Source organism: Sinocyclocheilus anshuiensis, unplaced genomic scaffold (assembly GCF_001515605.1).
Source record: "Sinocyclocheilus anshuiensis isolate Anshui unplaced genomic scaffold, SAMN03320099.WGS_v1.1 scaffold759, whole genome shotgun sequence".
In the NCBI taxonomy this organism is placed as follows: Eukaryota; Metazoa; Chordata; class Actinopteri; order Cypriniformes; family Cyprinidae; genus Sinocyclocheilus; species Sinocyclocheilus anshuiensis.
The window spans coordinates 27,123-38,910 of NW_015551052.1; the positions used below are offsets into that span (position 1 = coordinate 27,123).

General features: G+C 32.9%; 2 protein-coding genes across 2 annotated transcripts in view; one reads left to right on the plus strand and one right to left on the minus strand.

Annotated features, from left to right (window-relative positions):
- The window catches only part of LOC107661952 (homeobox protein CDX-1-like), an 11,461-nt gene extending 6,907 nt beyond the window's left edge, over positions 1–4,554 (plus strand). The window contains exons 2-3 of the mRNA XM_016451772.1: positions 3,533–3,681; positions 4,250–4,554. Coding sequence (XP_016307258.1) covers positions 3,533–3,681; positions 4,250–4,441 — 341 coding nt within the window. The 3' untranslated portion in view covers positions 4,442–4,554. The remainder of the gene's footprint in view (positions 1–3,532; positions 3,682–4,249) is intronic.
- Positions 4,555–9,091: 4,537 nt separating this feature from the next.
- Positions 9,092–11,788, minus strand: part of LOC107661947 (uncharacterized) — a 35,467-nt gene continuing 32,770 nt past the window's right edge. The window contains exons 5-6 of the mRNA XM_016451766.1: positions 9,574–9,658; positions 9,092–9,174 (exon numbers count right to left, since the gene is read on the minus strand). Coding sequence (XP_016307252.1) covers positions 9,092–9,174; positions 9,574–9,658 — 168 coding nt within the window. The remainder of the gene's footprint in view (positions 9,175–9,573; positions 9,659–11,788) is intronic.

The window sequence follows — 11,788 nt, forward strand, 5'->3', positions numbered from 1 at the left end:
TGTGTGTGTGTGTGTGTGTGTGTGTGTGTGTGTGTGTGTGTGTTTACACATCTCAGCCGAAGCTGCTGAAGAAAAGGGAAGAGAACTGTTAAGAAAGTTTCAGTCTATGAAAACTGCACTCTGGGGTCTTCAAGACAGACAGTCTAGACAGTGTGTGTGTCTGTGCATCAGTGTTATTTTAGTATCACTGAGATGCTGTTATAGGGGTGTTTTTTCATTTTCATTTTTATTTTATTTTTTAAACTAAATTTAAATATTTTTGTATTTTTCATTTTAATTTAAGTTAAAGATTTAGTAATACTATTATAATTTTTGTAGTATTTAAATAGTAAAATTATGTTTTTATTTTTGCATTTTCCATTTTCATTTTCATATCAGTTAGTTTTAGTTAATCTGGTTGTGCAGTTTTGTCATTTTTATTAGTTACTATTTTTATAATTCTATATCTAATATCTATATAATTATTAATTATTAGATACAGAATAAAACTAAAAGCTCCAAAATAAAAAATAAAAATCTGACTTTTTTTCTCACATTTGTGAGTTTCAGAATTATGAAATATAAACTCAGAACTGCAAGATATAAACTCACAATTTTGAGAATAAAAATCAGAATTGTGAAATAGAAAGTCGGGATTATTATTTTTTAACTTTTTTTATTCCATGGTGGATACTTGATTTTAGTACATTAATTTAGTTAAACTAAATCAGGGGGAAATATTGCATAAAAAACAAACAAACACACAGACAGACAGACAGATAGATAGATAGATAGATAGATATGTATTTTATTTTATTTTATTTGGAATATTTTAAATATATATCGTTTTTTTTTAAGGTTTTACCTTGTATATTAGGTAAAGTTTTAGAAATGTGTTTTTGTCAATTTTATTAGTTATTGATTTTATTTAAACATCTATATAGTTTTTATTAATTTTTGCTTTAGTTTTAGTTATTTTAGTACATCAAGTTAAACTAAATTCAAATGAGAAATGTTGCTTTGGAAACTAGCTGAAATACGTTTACGTTATGTAGCTTTTTAAAGCACTGTCTTTATATATTTCCAAATATTTAAGCATCAATAATCCTCTTTGAAAGACTTCCTTGATTACTTTATCAGATTTAAACCGTTTCAGATTTACAGTCATGATGCTCAAACAGAGATCTGTGTCAAGTCAAGTCAAGTCAAGTCACCTTTATTTATATAGCGCTTTTAACAATACAGATTGTGTCAAAGCAACTGAACAGCATTAATTAGGAAAATAGTGTCAATAATGCAAAATGACAATAGTAAACACTCATTTTTCAGTTAGGGGCCTGAAACCTGACTGAAATTCTTCATAGAGATCATTTAATGTATCTGTGTATGTGGTGTATGTTACTCAAGCGTTCGGTTGGACAAACGGTTAAATAAACACAAGCTGATGGCCATATTTAGATCACGTTCATCAATGGTGAATCACAGATGATGTAAAAGCCTGTTGCATTTCTCAGCAAAACTTCCACTAATTTTGTAATTCACAGTAAGAATGAAACAAAATTCCAAAAACCAGAAATCTCTCAAATGCACAGCGGTTTGTTCTCATTTTTGGACTCAACTGCTGAGTGCCTTTGTGTGAATATTCATTTAAAAAGTGGACAGTTTGAATAAAAAGAGGATATTCTGTTAAGGGCGTGAATCTCACAAAAACATCTGTGAATCTAAACAAAATTTAGGGACCATTATGATTATTTGCATTGTTTTTTTGTGTGACATTTTTCTCCATATTCTCATACTTTTATTTTAGAGTTTATTTTTTCTGTTTGATTATTGATGGAAATTTAAAATGCACGGATTTACTCTTTTTATATATACTGAAAAATTTTGAATGAGTGAATATTACATGTCTGTGCCACAACATTAAAGATGTTTTAAAAGGAAAAAGACAGAAGTATTAGTACAAAATGGACTGCAAACATATTTGAACACTTAATTCACTCACTAAATGTCTGATTTAGCTTAAAGGTCACTGCAAAGAAAGGCTTGGAAAAGTAAAGTGAAAGTGAAGTGAAATCTAAGAAAAGCTCCTGCAGTGGCTGAGCAGATTCAGACACTTGCTTCTTCTGAGAACTTCTTCTGAGTTTCATTCAGCGGGGTTAAGATAAGATTGTGTGCTTAACATGTGGTTAACGCTAACATCAGGCAAACAGAACATCTCAAGACGAACCAAAAGTGTGAGAGGGATATGAACGTGGTTTATTCTCCATCAGCCTCTGCAGAGGAATATTCATGTTAATATTAGCATGAGACCTGTTCTGGATGGTGACAGATTATAAAAACAGGAAATGAGATCAGATCTCAAGTGCTGCCCTTCCTTTCTGACAGCTAAACACATTTCTTTTCTATTTGTTCAAGTGTATAAGCGCCCTTTTTACTGAAAAAAGCAATGAATCATCACATCTTTGATCAGTGGATTGATGATTTTGATGGGATTCAAAGTCCAAGCTGCACAAACCTTAACTACCTAAAGTCCAAGAACACAAATGTTGTGCAAAAGCTGAAAATATCAGGGGACTTTCAGCTTATTAAAGGTCATGGGAATTGTTTTGAGCATTTTGTAAAATTTAAATATTGCTCTTTGTGCACAGTGAAGCTTTTGTCTTATTGGAGACATTCATACACAAATAAATAATCTCTAAAGGCAAGACACTGCAGGGAAAAGCATTGTTTTTTTTCATGGTAAATTTTGAGATTTTCGGATTTTTGGCTTTTCATAAAGTGTTGCTTCAGACTAGTGAAAAAATTAGTGCTGTCAAACAATTAATCGCATCCAAAATAAAAGTTTTTGTTTACATAATATATTTGTGTGTACTGTATATATATACTATGCATATATAGATACAAACACATGCATGTATATATTTAAGAAAAATATGTTATGTTTATATATTAAATCTATATATATAATAGAAAACATAATAATATAAATATATAAATGTATATACATGTAAATATTTTCAAAATGTATACTGTATGTGTGTGTATTTATATATACATAATAAACAAACACAGTACACATACATATATAAACAAAAACTTTTATTTTGGATGTGATTAATCGCGATTAATCGTTTGACAGCACTAGAAAAAACACATCCAAAATACACATTTAAGTGTTTGTTTTATTACACCTTATCTATTTGCGTCTGTAGTTTTCGAATACAATATGTATCTTCTGTGAGTATTTTCTCCACTTCAGCAGCACTTACACACACCAAACATAGAAGGCCCATGTCTAATTTGCACATTTAAACATTACAACACTACAAAAATGCTTGCAATTCTTATTGTTTTCAGTTCTTAAATTTTTTTTACCCTATTGGCCTATGTTGTTTTGAATTAAATACACTAAATTCAGTGACTGGAATCTGACACACAAACTGAAATCAGGCCCATTAATCCCATTAATATCTGAAAAAAATGATTTTCAAAAGCCTTCTTCAGTAACCACAGCTGAATATGGAAATTAAAAATGACCCTGTTTTGATGGCAGGAGGAAAGACTCGGACGAAGGACAAATACAGAGTGGTGTACAGTGATGTCCAGCGCTTGGAGCTGGAGAAGGAATTTTATTTCAGCCGCTACATCACCATCAGACGGAAGGCGGAGCTCGCGGTGGCCCTGAGCCTATCCGAACGCCAGGTAGGTTGATGGAGCATGAAAAGAGGAAGTTAAACCAACCTGCGAGTTCATGCTGTGAGGATCATCTAATTATAACCGAGTTTCTTGTGAAAGGACGAGATGTCTCTCTACAGAATTAGATACATGTATCGTGATATGCAATATATTAGAAACCACAACACCTAGATTACATGTGCTGCATCTTTTAGAAAGAGGAAGATGATATTCAGTGCCTTTTTAAAATCCCATTACTCAGTTCTATAGAAACGGTTAAAAGAAAATGCAATATTTTTAGGATAATGAAGATTGTTAAGATGGTTTTCCATAGTTAAGTGCTTTATTCAAATTCTCATAACTTTAATGCAAAAAAAGTGGAAAAAATAATTTATATATATATTAGTGCTGTCAAACGATTAATCGCGATTAATCAGCTCAGAATGTAAAGCTGAAATTTCAGCATCATTAAAATTCACTAATACATTTGTTTGCAATATGTAAATTTTATGCATGAGACACAGGATGTGTCTGGTACAGCTAGAAGCCTCATCGTTTGTTTAATCAGGCAAATCATTTTGACACTGTTTCACAGGTGAAGATCTGGTTTCAAAACAGACGAGCCAAAGAAAGGAAAATGAACAAGAAGCGACTCCAGCAGGCTGAGCAGAGCTCCACATTCACACCGGTCAGCGCATCCGGCCACGCAAACACCGCCATGGTCAGCAGCACCAATAACGGCTTGATGACAGACAATATATCGACCAGCATCAAAGAGGAATACTAAAAACTCTTCCAGACAGAAGGATAAACAGTACATGTTTACACGGTTTCAGTGACGCTGAGCGGAGCGTTCATATTGCACTACACGAATGACACGCAAACACGTTTTATTGTGAATAACACGCACAGTATTTCAATTTTTGTAAAAAAAAATGATGATCTCAGAGTATGTTGAATAATGCTTTCTTCATTTCTGTACTGCTTTTGATATGACCTCACTAACTACTGGTGATGATTTGATGACTATTTGTATCACTACTGCTTTGCTTTACTATGTAAAATATTTTACATCTACTGGATGATGGAAAAATGACTTCTTTTTTTAAATAGAGTCAACTGGTGCCTCTGTGTAATCGTTCATTTGTAAAAAGAGCATAATTTGAATAAAAAGATCATATTTGAGGAGAACGTAAAATTGCTGACATTCAGAATCTCAAGAAAAATCTTTTTTTTTTTTTTTGCATTTTGACATTATTTTCACAACAATTAAGCACATTTTTTTCCAAATTCCCTTTATTGTAAAGATAATTATTACTTTTGAGTTTTTTTGTAATTGCCATTATTCTCAATGACGATTCTCATTATATTAGGCAATTTTTTTTTATATAAAATAGTTTTAAATGCCTTTTTTTGTCAGCATAAATGTAATAATAATGGTGTATAAATACTTCACAATTTATATTTTTATTAAAATCTAAATTTTGCACATTACAGAGTTTGGTAACACTTGAAGCTTTCAAATATGCAATTATAAAGGTATTCATATTTTACATTATAATGCATTATATAATTTCATAAGTAATTATGACCAGAATTGAAATGCATATTTGCAGACTCCTTGTTTATCATGTGTTTTATGCATTATACTTTCTAAAGATCTAGCTATGATTAGATAAGCGTTATAATGCATTACCATGGTGGTTACAATTATTCATAGGATCATACAATGCATCACAAGCTACATTACAAGCCATAATTAATGCATTAAAAAAGTGTTAATAAAAGTGTTACCTTGTTTTTTTTTTTTGTTTTTTTTTGGAAAACATCCTTAATGTTCCTATTTTTCAAATAAAAAAAATGACCTTGACATGTTGATCAGATTTAACTAAATCATACAACGACCATCTCTAAATCATGCTGTACTTTGAGAGGGTGGAAACCAGTTGGCGTGTGAGTGTTTACCGATCACAATGAGCCGCGTGGATCATAAGTCTTGATAACACAAGGAAACAAACACAGCTTATTGATAAAAACAGAAGCTGAAGAGGTGAGCAAGTATTCAGCGAAGTCAATCATTGACAGAGAAGCCAGAGGTCGAGCAGAAGTTGCGGGCCGCACGGACGTCATCGGATGGGACGGGTGGAGCCTGTTTTTGCAGCTCAGTCAGATGATTCATGTCAATTAAAGAGCCAATAAAGACCTGATGCCATAACGTTCATCTCATGTCCTTCAAGATCACGCGTTTGAACTGTTAATATTTGATTGGTTTCACAATGTCACCATTGACCCTCATCTGAAGGAGCGTTCCTGTGTCAAAAGTACTGAGACGTTTGACTTTAAGGACCGGGTCAGAATGTGTGTCAAAAGTCACACTTAAGTCAAATATAGTTCCATCTTCAGCAATACTTATAAACAAAACTGCTTTACTGTAATTCAATTACGTCCTATTATATTTTACACTGAAATTAATTTAATTGGCTGTTTTGAGTAAAAGTACAATTTGAGGAAGCTCAAAAAATTAAAAGGAAATTATAAGATAAAATAAAAGCGTGATTTTGCCTCCGAAACATAATCGAGTACTAAATTAGCCTTCGGTTTTGAGTACTTAAAGGGATAGTTCACCCAAAAATTAAAATGACCCCATAATTTACTCGCCCTCAAGTCATAGGTGTAAATGACTTTCGTCTTCCAGACGAATCCAATCGGAGTTATATTTAAAAACGTCCTGGCTCTTCCAAGCTTTATAATCGCAGTGAATGGGTGTTATTTTTGATCAGTCCAAAAGACGTCAAATAAAGTGCATCCATCCATCATAAAAAGTGCCTCACACGGCTCCGGGGGGTGAATAAAGTCCTCCTGAAGCGAATCAATGCGTTTTTGTAAGAAAAATATCCATATTTAAAACTTTATAAACCGTCATTTCTAGCTTGCGCTAACTTGCGCGTTCATTCAGGCAGATGATGTAGCGTAGTGTAAGGTCCGGTGAGAAGTGACGAATGAGGAGGCGCAGAGGAGAGAGCATAACAAAACACCGGTCACAAATTAGAAGTACAAAACGAAGATTTGTAAAGAAAAATGTCGGAGGATTTTGATATAAGCCGAGAGGAGACTGGTTTTCCTTTGCTAAAGTATGGAAACTTTGCTTCCTTTGCTCCTGTAAACAAACGTCGGTTCTCGCGAGACTAGCATATTCTCACCGGACCTTACGCACATAGATATGTATATGCTTACGCTACGCTTACGTCATCCGCCGGAACGGCGTTCTATTGTGAACGCGCTTACAACAGTTAGCGGAAGCTAAAGATTACTGTTTATAATTTTTTTTAAATGGATATTTTTCTTATAAAAACATTGATTCGCTACTTTTTATGATGGATAGATGCGCTTTATTGGACTTCTTTTGGACTATTGAAAAATAACACCCATTCACTGCCATTATAAAGCTTGGAAGAGCCAGGACATTTTTTAATATAACTCTGATTGGATTCGTCTGAAAGAATAAAGTTAAATACCCCTAGGATGGCTTGAGGGTGAGTAAATTATGGGGTAATTTTCATTTTTGGGTGAACTATCCCTTTAAGTAAGATATTCAACCAAATAATACTATTATTCTTCCTTCTGTGGTATACAAGAAAGAATGTTTCAATTGTTTTTGTTCATACAATGAAAGTCAATGTGGTCCAAAAAAAAAAAAAGCACTGAGAGGTTTTTTTTTAAATGGATATTTTTCTTATAAAAACATTGATTCGCTACTTTTTATGATGGATAGATGCGCTTTATTGGACTTCTTTTGGACTATTGAAAAATAACACCCATTCACTGCCATTATAAAGCTTGGAAGAGCCAGGACATTTTTTAATATAACTCTGATTGGATTCGTCTGAAAGAATAAAGTTAAATACCCCTAGGATGGCTTGAGGGTGAGTAAATTATGGGGTAATTTTCATTTTTGGGTGAACTATCCCTTTAAGTAAGATATTCAACCAAATAATACTATTATTCTTCCTTCTGTGGTATACAAGAAAGAATGTTTCAATTGTTTTTGTTCATACAATGAAAGTCAATGTGGTCCAAAAAAAAAAAAAAGCACTGAGAGGTCAAAAACTGTTGTGATGTAAGGATAAATTACTTTAATTCAATAATGTCCTATTATATTTTGCACAAAGTTTATTGCCAGTTTTAAGTGAAAGTTAAATTTTGAGGAGCTCAAAAAAGTACAAGTGTGATTTTGCTTTGGACATAATCATAATCAAGTACTAATTTAGTTTTCGGTTGTGGGTATTTAAGTAAGATATTCAACAAAAAATACAAAATGTATTCTTCTGTGGAGCACAACTGAGATATGATATATACAAAAACTGTTTTGGTTCATACAATGAAAGTCAATGGGGTCCAAAAGAAAACTGGGACCTTTTTAAAATGATCTACAATATAAATGTAAATTTTCACAGAAAAAAAGAAAGTTCTACAGTTCTACAAACTGCTTGTGGTCAAAAACTGTTGTGACATAAAAAAATTATGTTTGTTTTAATTAAAAGTAAAATTTGGTGAAGTTCAAACGAATTTAAAGGAAATTATATGGAATAATAAAAGTGGGATTTATGCTGCTGACAACACAAAATAATTATATTATTCTTCTGTGGAACACAAATTAGATATTTTGAATAGTGTTTCAACTCTTTTGGTTATACAATCAATAATGTTATATTTTACACAAATAAATTTCATTGGCTGTTTTAAGTGAAAGTAAAATTTGTGGGAGCTCAAAAAAGTTAATTATTAAGGAATAATAAAAGTGTGATTCTGCCTCAGAAACACAATTGAGTACTGAGATAGAATTCAGTTTCAAGAGCATTCGAGTAAAATATTTACCAAAATAATACTGAAAATGGTGAGAAAATTATGACAGACCATTTTATTTTTGTGCGAACCATCCCTTTAAGCACAGCTGACAGACATGCAAACCCATGTCTGGGTTTCAGATAAAACAGAGAAGAAAAACTGTAAATGAGTCAGTGTGCATGACATACATCCACATAAATGCATCTGTACGGCTCGCGCTTTAAAAATAGATCCGCACTTCAGTTTCTTGCTGTTGTGAACATATTCAGCCTATTAGTGCAGCATCTCATCCATCAAATACAGAGATTACTATCTTATTTCACGCTTTAGTATCTTTATAGATAGTAGAACCAGTTCACACTATTTTACACTTATCTTGATGAGCGTGAAAAAGCACACTGAAAACAGGAGAATAAAACAAAGCTTCAGAAAATAAAACGCTCATTTGGTCACGTGAATGAATTCTTCTAAACATCCCGACAGGACTTTATTTCCTTTCCCATTTTCTCGTGAAAGTCCATTTACAGCCGTGCAGATAACAGCAGGACGTTATTCTGTGTGTGTGTGTGTGTGTGTGTGTGTGTTTTAATCATTAGCCATCTGGTTGTGGTAAAGTGACACTGCTGAAGGAGGAAGAAGATGAAGATGCAGCAGCAGCATCTCCATCTCTGTAACCTCACAGCAAAAGCATGCTCAAAATTACTCCAAGCAAAAGATATTACTCTTTAGGGGGTTATTAGAAAACCGAAACTAAAACAATTAAAAAATGCTAGTTTCCTAAAGGCAAAATGTCTCATTTTAAAAATGTAATTCAGTTTAGTTTGTATAGGCTTATTTAGAACCAGAATGTCATGATGGCATCTGTTACGCTGCTGATTAATGATGGAACATTTTATTTTCTCAAACATTATTTAAACATTAAAGTAGACCATTTCAATTGCATTTAATATGCTTTACGTATATGATGCGGCCACCAAAATGGGTACATGATGTAAATAAATTAACAACAAAACTGAATATGTTTAAAAATGATTATTTATTTACACACTGTGGTGCATGAGCGAGAGCATTCACCTTTTGCACTGAGAAGGCATGAGATGCTTCCTTTCACACGCAGGAAGTCACATGATATGATCAGCAAACCACCTCGGACAACAGACTAAGATTTCCCAATCCACCATTTCAAAAGTTTAAAAACGAATAAAAAAGTGTTAATCAAAAACAATGGTTTCGGCCAAAATAATGGTTTAATCAAACTCATAATTATAAACATGTAACAGAACTCTTGCACACTAAAAAAACATACTTTCATTCAGCATGGAAAACAATAAATGAGGATCAAATGAGATTAAGATTAATATTAATATTCACATTAATAACCTAAATTATTAAGTCAATTTTATTTACATAGCGCTTTTGACCTTGCACTTTGTTTCAAAGCAGCTTTACAGAAAGTCATGATGTTAATGTTTTTAATAGCTTAATATCATCATGTCGCTTTTATCAGATTAGAGCTGAATGATAATATAGTTACATTTTGTGACGATATAAACAATAAAACAGTGGAGATTTGCTATATAGTATGAATCGCTTTATGTACTGTACAGTATGTATGGAAATAAAGTTTGCTATATATCCAACTTTATATAAAGACCTGGCCAATAATATAAATTTGTTTTAATTTTAGTTAAAGTATACTGTATGCATGCTAAAGCTAGACATACTTATATACAGTACTGAATCTAACTTTTTATATAGAGCTGTGTGATAATATAGATAATGTTTTGGAACTATATAAAGCAGTTAAGATTTGCTATATGGTATATATCGCTTTATGTGAGTGTACTGCATGTATGCAGATAAAGTTGTATATACTTCTACAGTATATCCAACAATATAGAGCTGGCAATAATTAACTCAATTAAATGTAATTTTTAATAGAAGCAACAAAGATGCAACAAAAATTAAGTGCATTTATATTTATGCCTTTGGCAAATGCTTTTAGATGCTATTTACTGTGAATTCAAGCCATAAAGTTTTTATCTGGGAGCTGAACACTGAACTAGTTTAGCCGGTAGGATCAACACTGTTTACTAGCAGGACTAGTAAGGACTTTACAAAACTTTAAAGCAGTTTAACCTGTCAGTGTGAGCGAAACTCTAGATATCATCAGGCCTTTTTCAGGCCATTTCCTGTACTTGAGGAACTTAAAGATATTATTACAGCAATATTTTTCTGTAAACAGAAACATTCTGTAAACGGTTTGAAACAATGTGTGCCATTTAAATAAAACTGACTGCTTCAACTCAATCCAGACGGCCAAATGCAGATGTTTGACATGTTTTAACACACAGACTCTCTCATATCGCTGTTACATTCTGCTAAAACTCAATCTAGCAAAGCTTAGATTTTCCAAATTTCAATTGCTTTGAAATGTTTTAATAATTTAAAATAACCCGATTGCTGTGTTTTCATGACACTTGTGCACATCGATCACCTCCTTGCTATTCATGATTAAAAGCTGACTTTCATTTGTGACCCTGGACCACAAAACCAGTCATAAGTGTACATTTTTTAAAATGTAGATTTATAAACCATCTTAAAGCTGAATAAATAAGCTTTCCATTGATGTATGGTTTGTTATGATAGGACAATATTTGGCCAAGATACAACTATTTGAAAATCTTGAATCTGAGGGTACAAAAAAATCAAAATATTGAGAAAATCGCCTCTAAAGTTGTCCGAATGAAGTTCTTAGCAATGCATATTACTAATCAAAAAATAAGTTTTGATATATTTACAGTAGGAAATTTACAAAATATCTTCATGGAACATGATCTTTACTTAATATCCTAATGATTTTTGGCAGAAAAGAAAAATCAATAATTTTGACCCATACAATGTATTTGTGACGAGAGGGGTGGGGCCGAGAGCCGTGGGAACGGAGCGAGGCCTGTGGAGTAAATGCTAATGCGCTACACCTGCGCCACTCACTGGTCTCGAGACCCACGGAGGAGCTCCGGAAGGATAAAAGGAGGAGTGATGACAGTGTTGGACGAGAGAGGACCAGGCCTGGATTTTATTTCGTGTTTTGGTTCTGCTTGTGCGCGACAGTCGTCCGCGAGGGGCTGTCGCGCTATTTTGTGTTTATTTTATTATTAAAGTTTTGTTCAAATGTTCGCCAGTTCCCGCCTCCTTCAACCTACGAACGTTGTTACAGTATTTTTGGCTATTGCTACAAATATACAAAAGCGAATTAAGACTGGTTTTGTGGTCCAGGGTCACATAT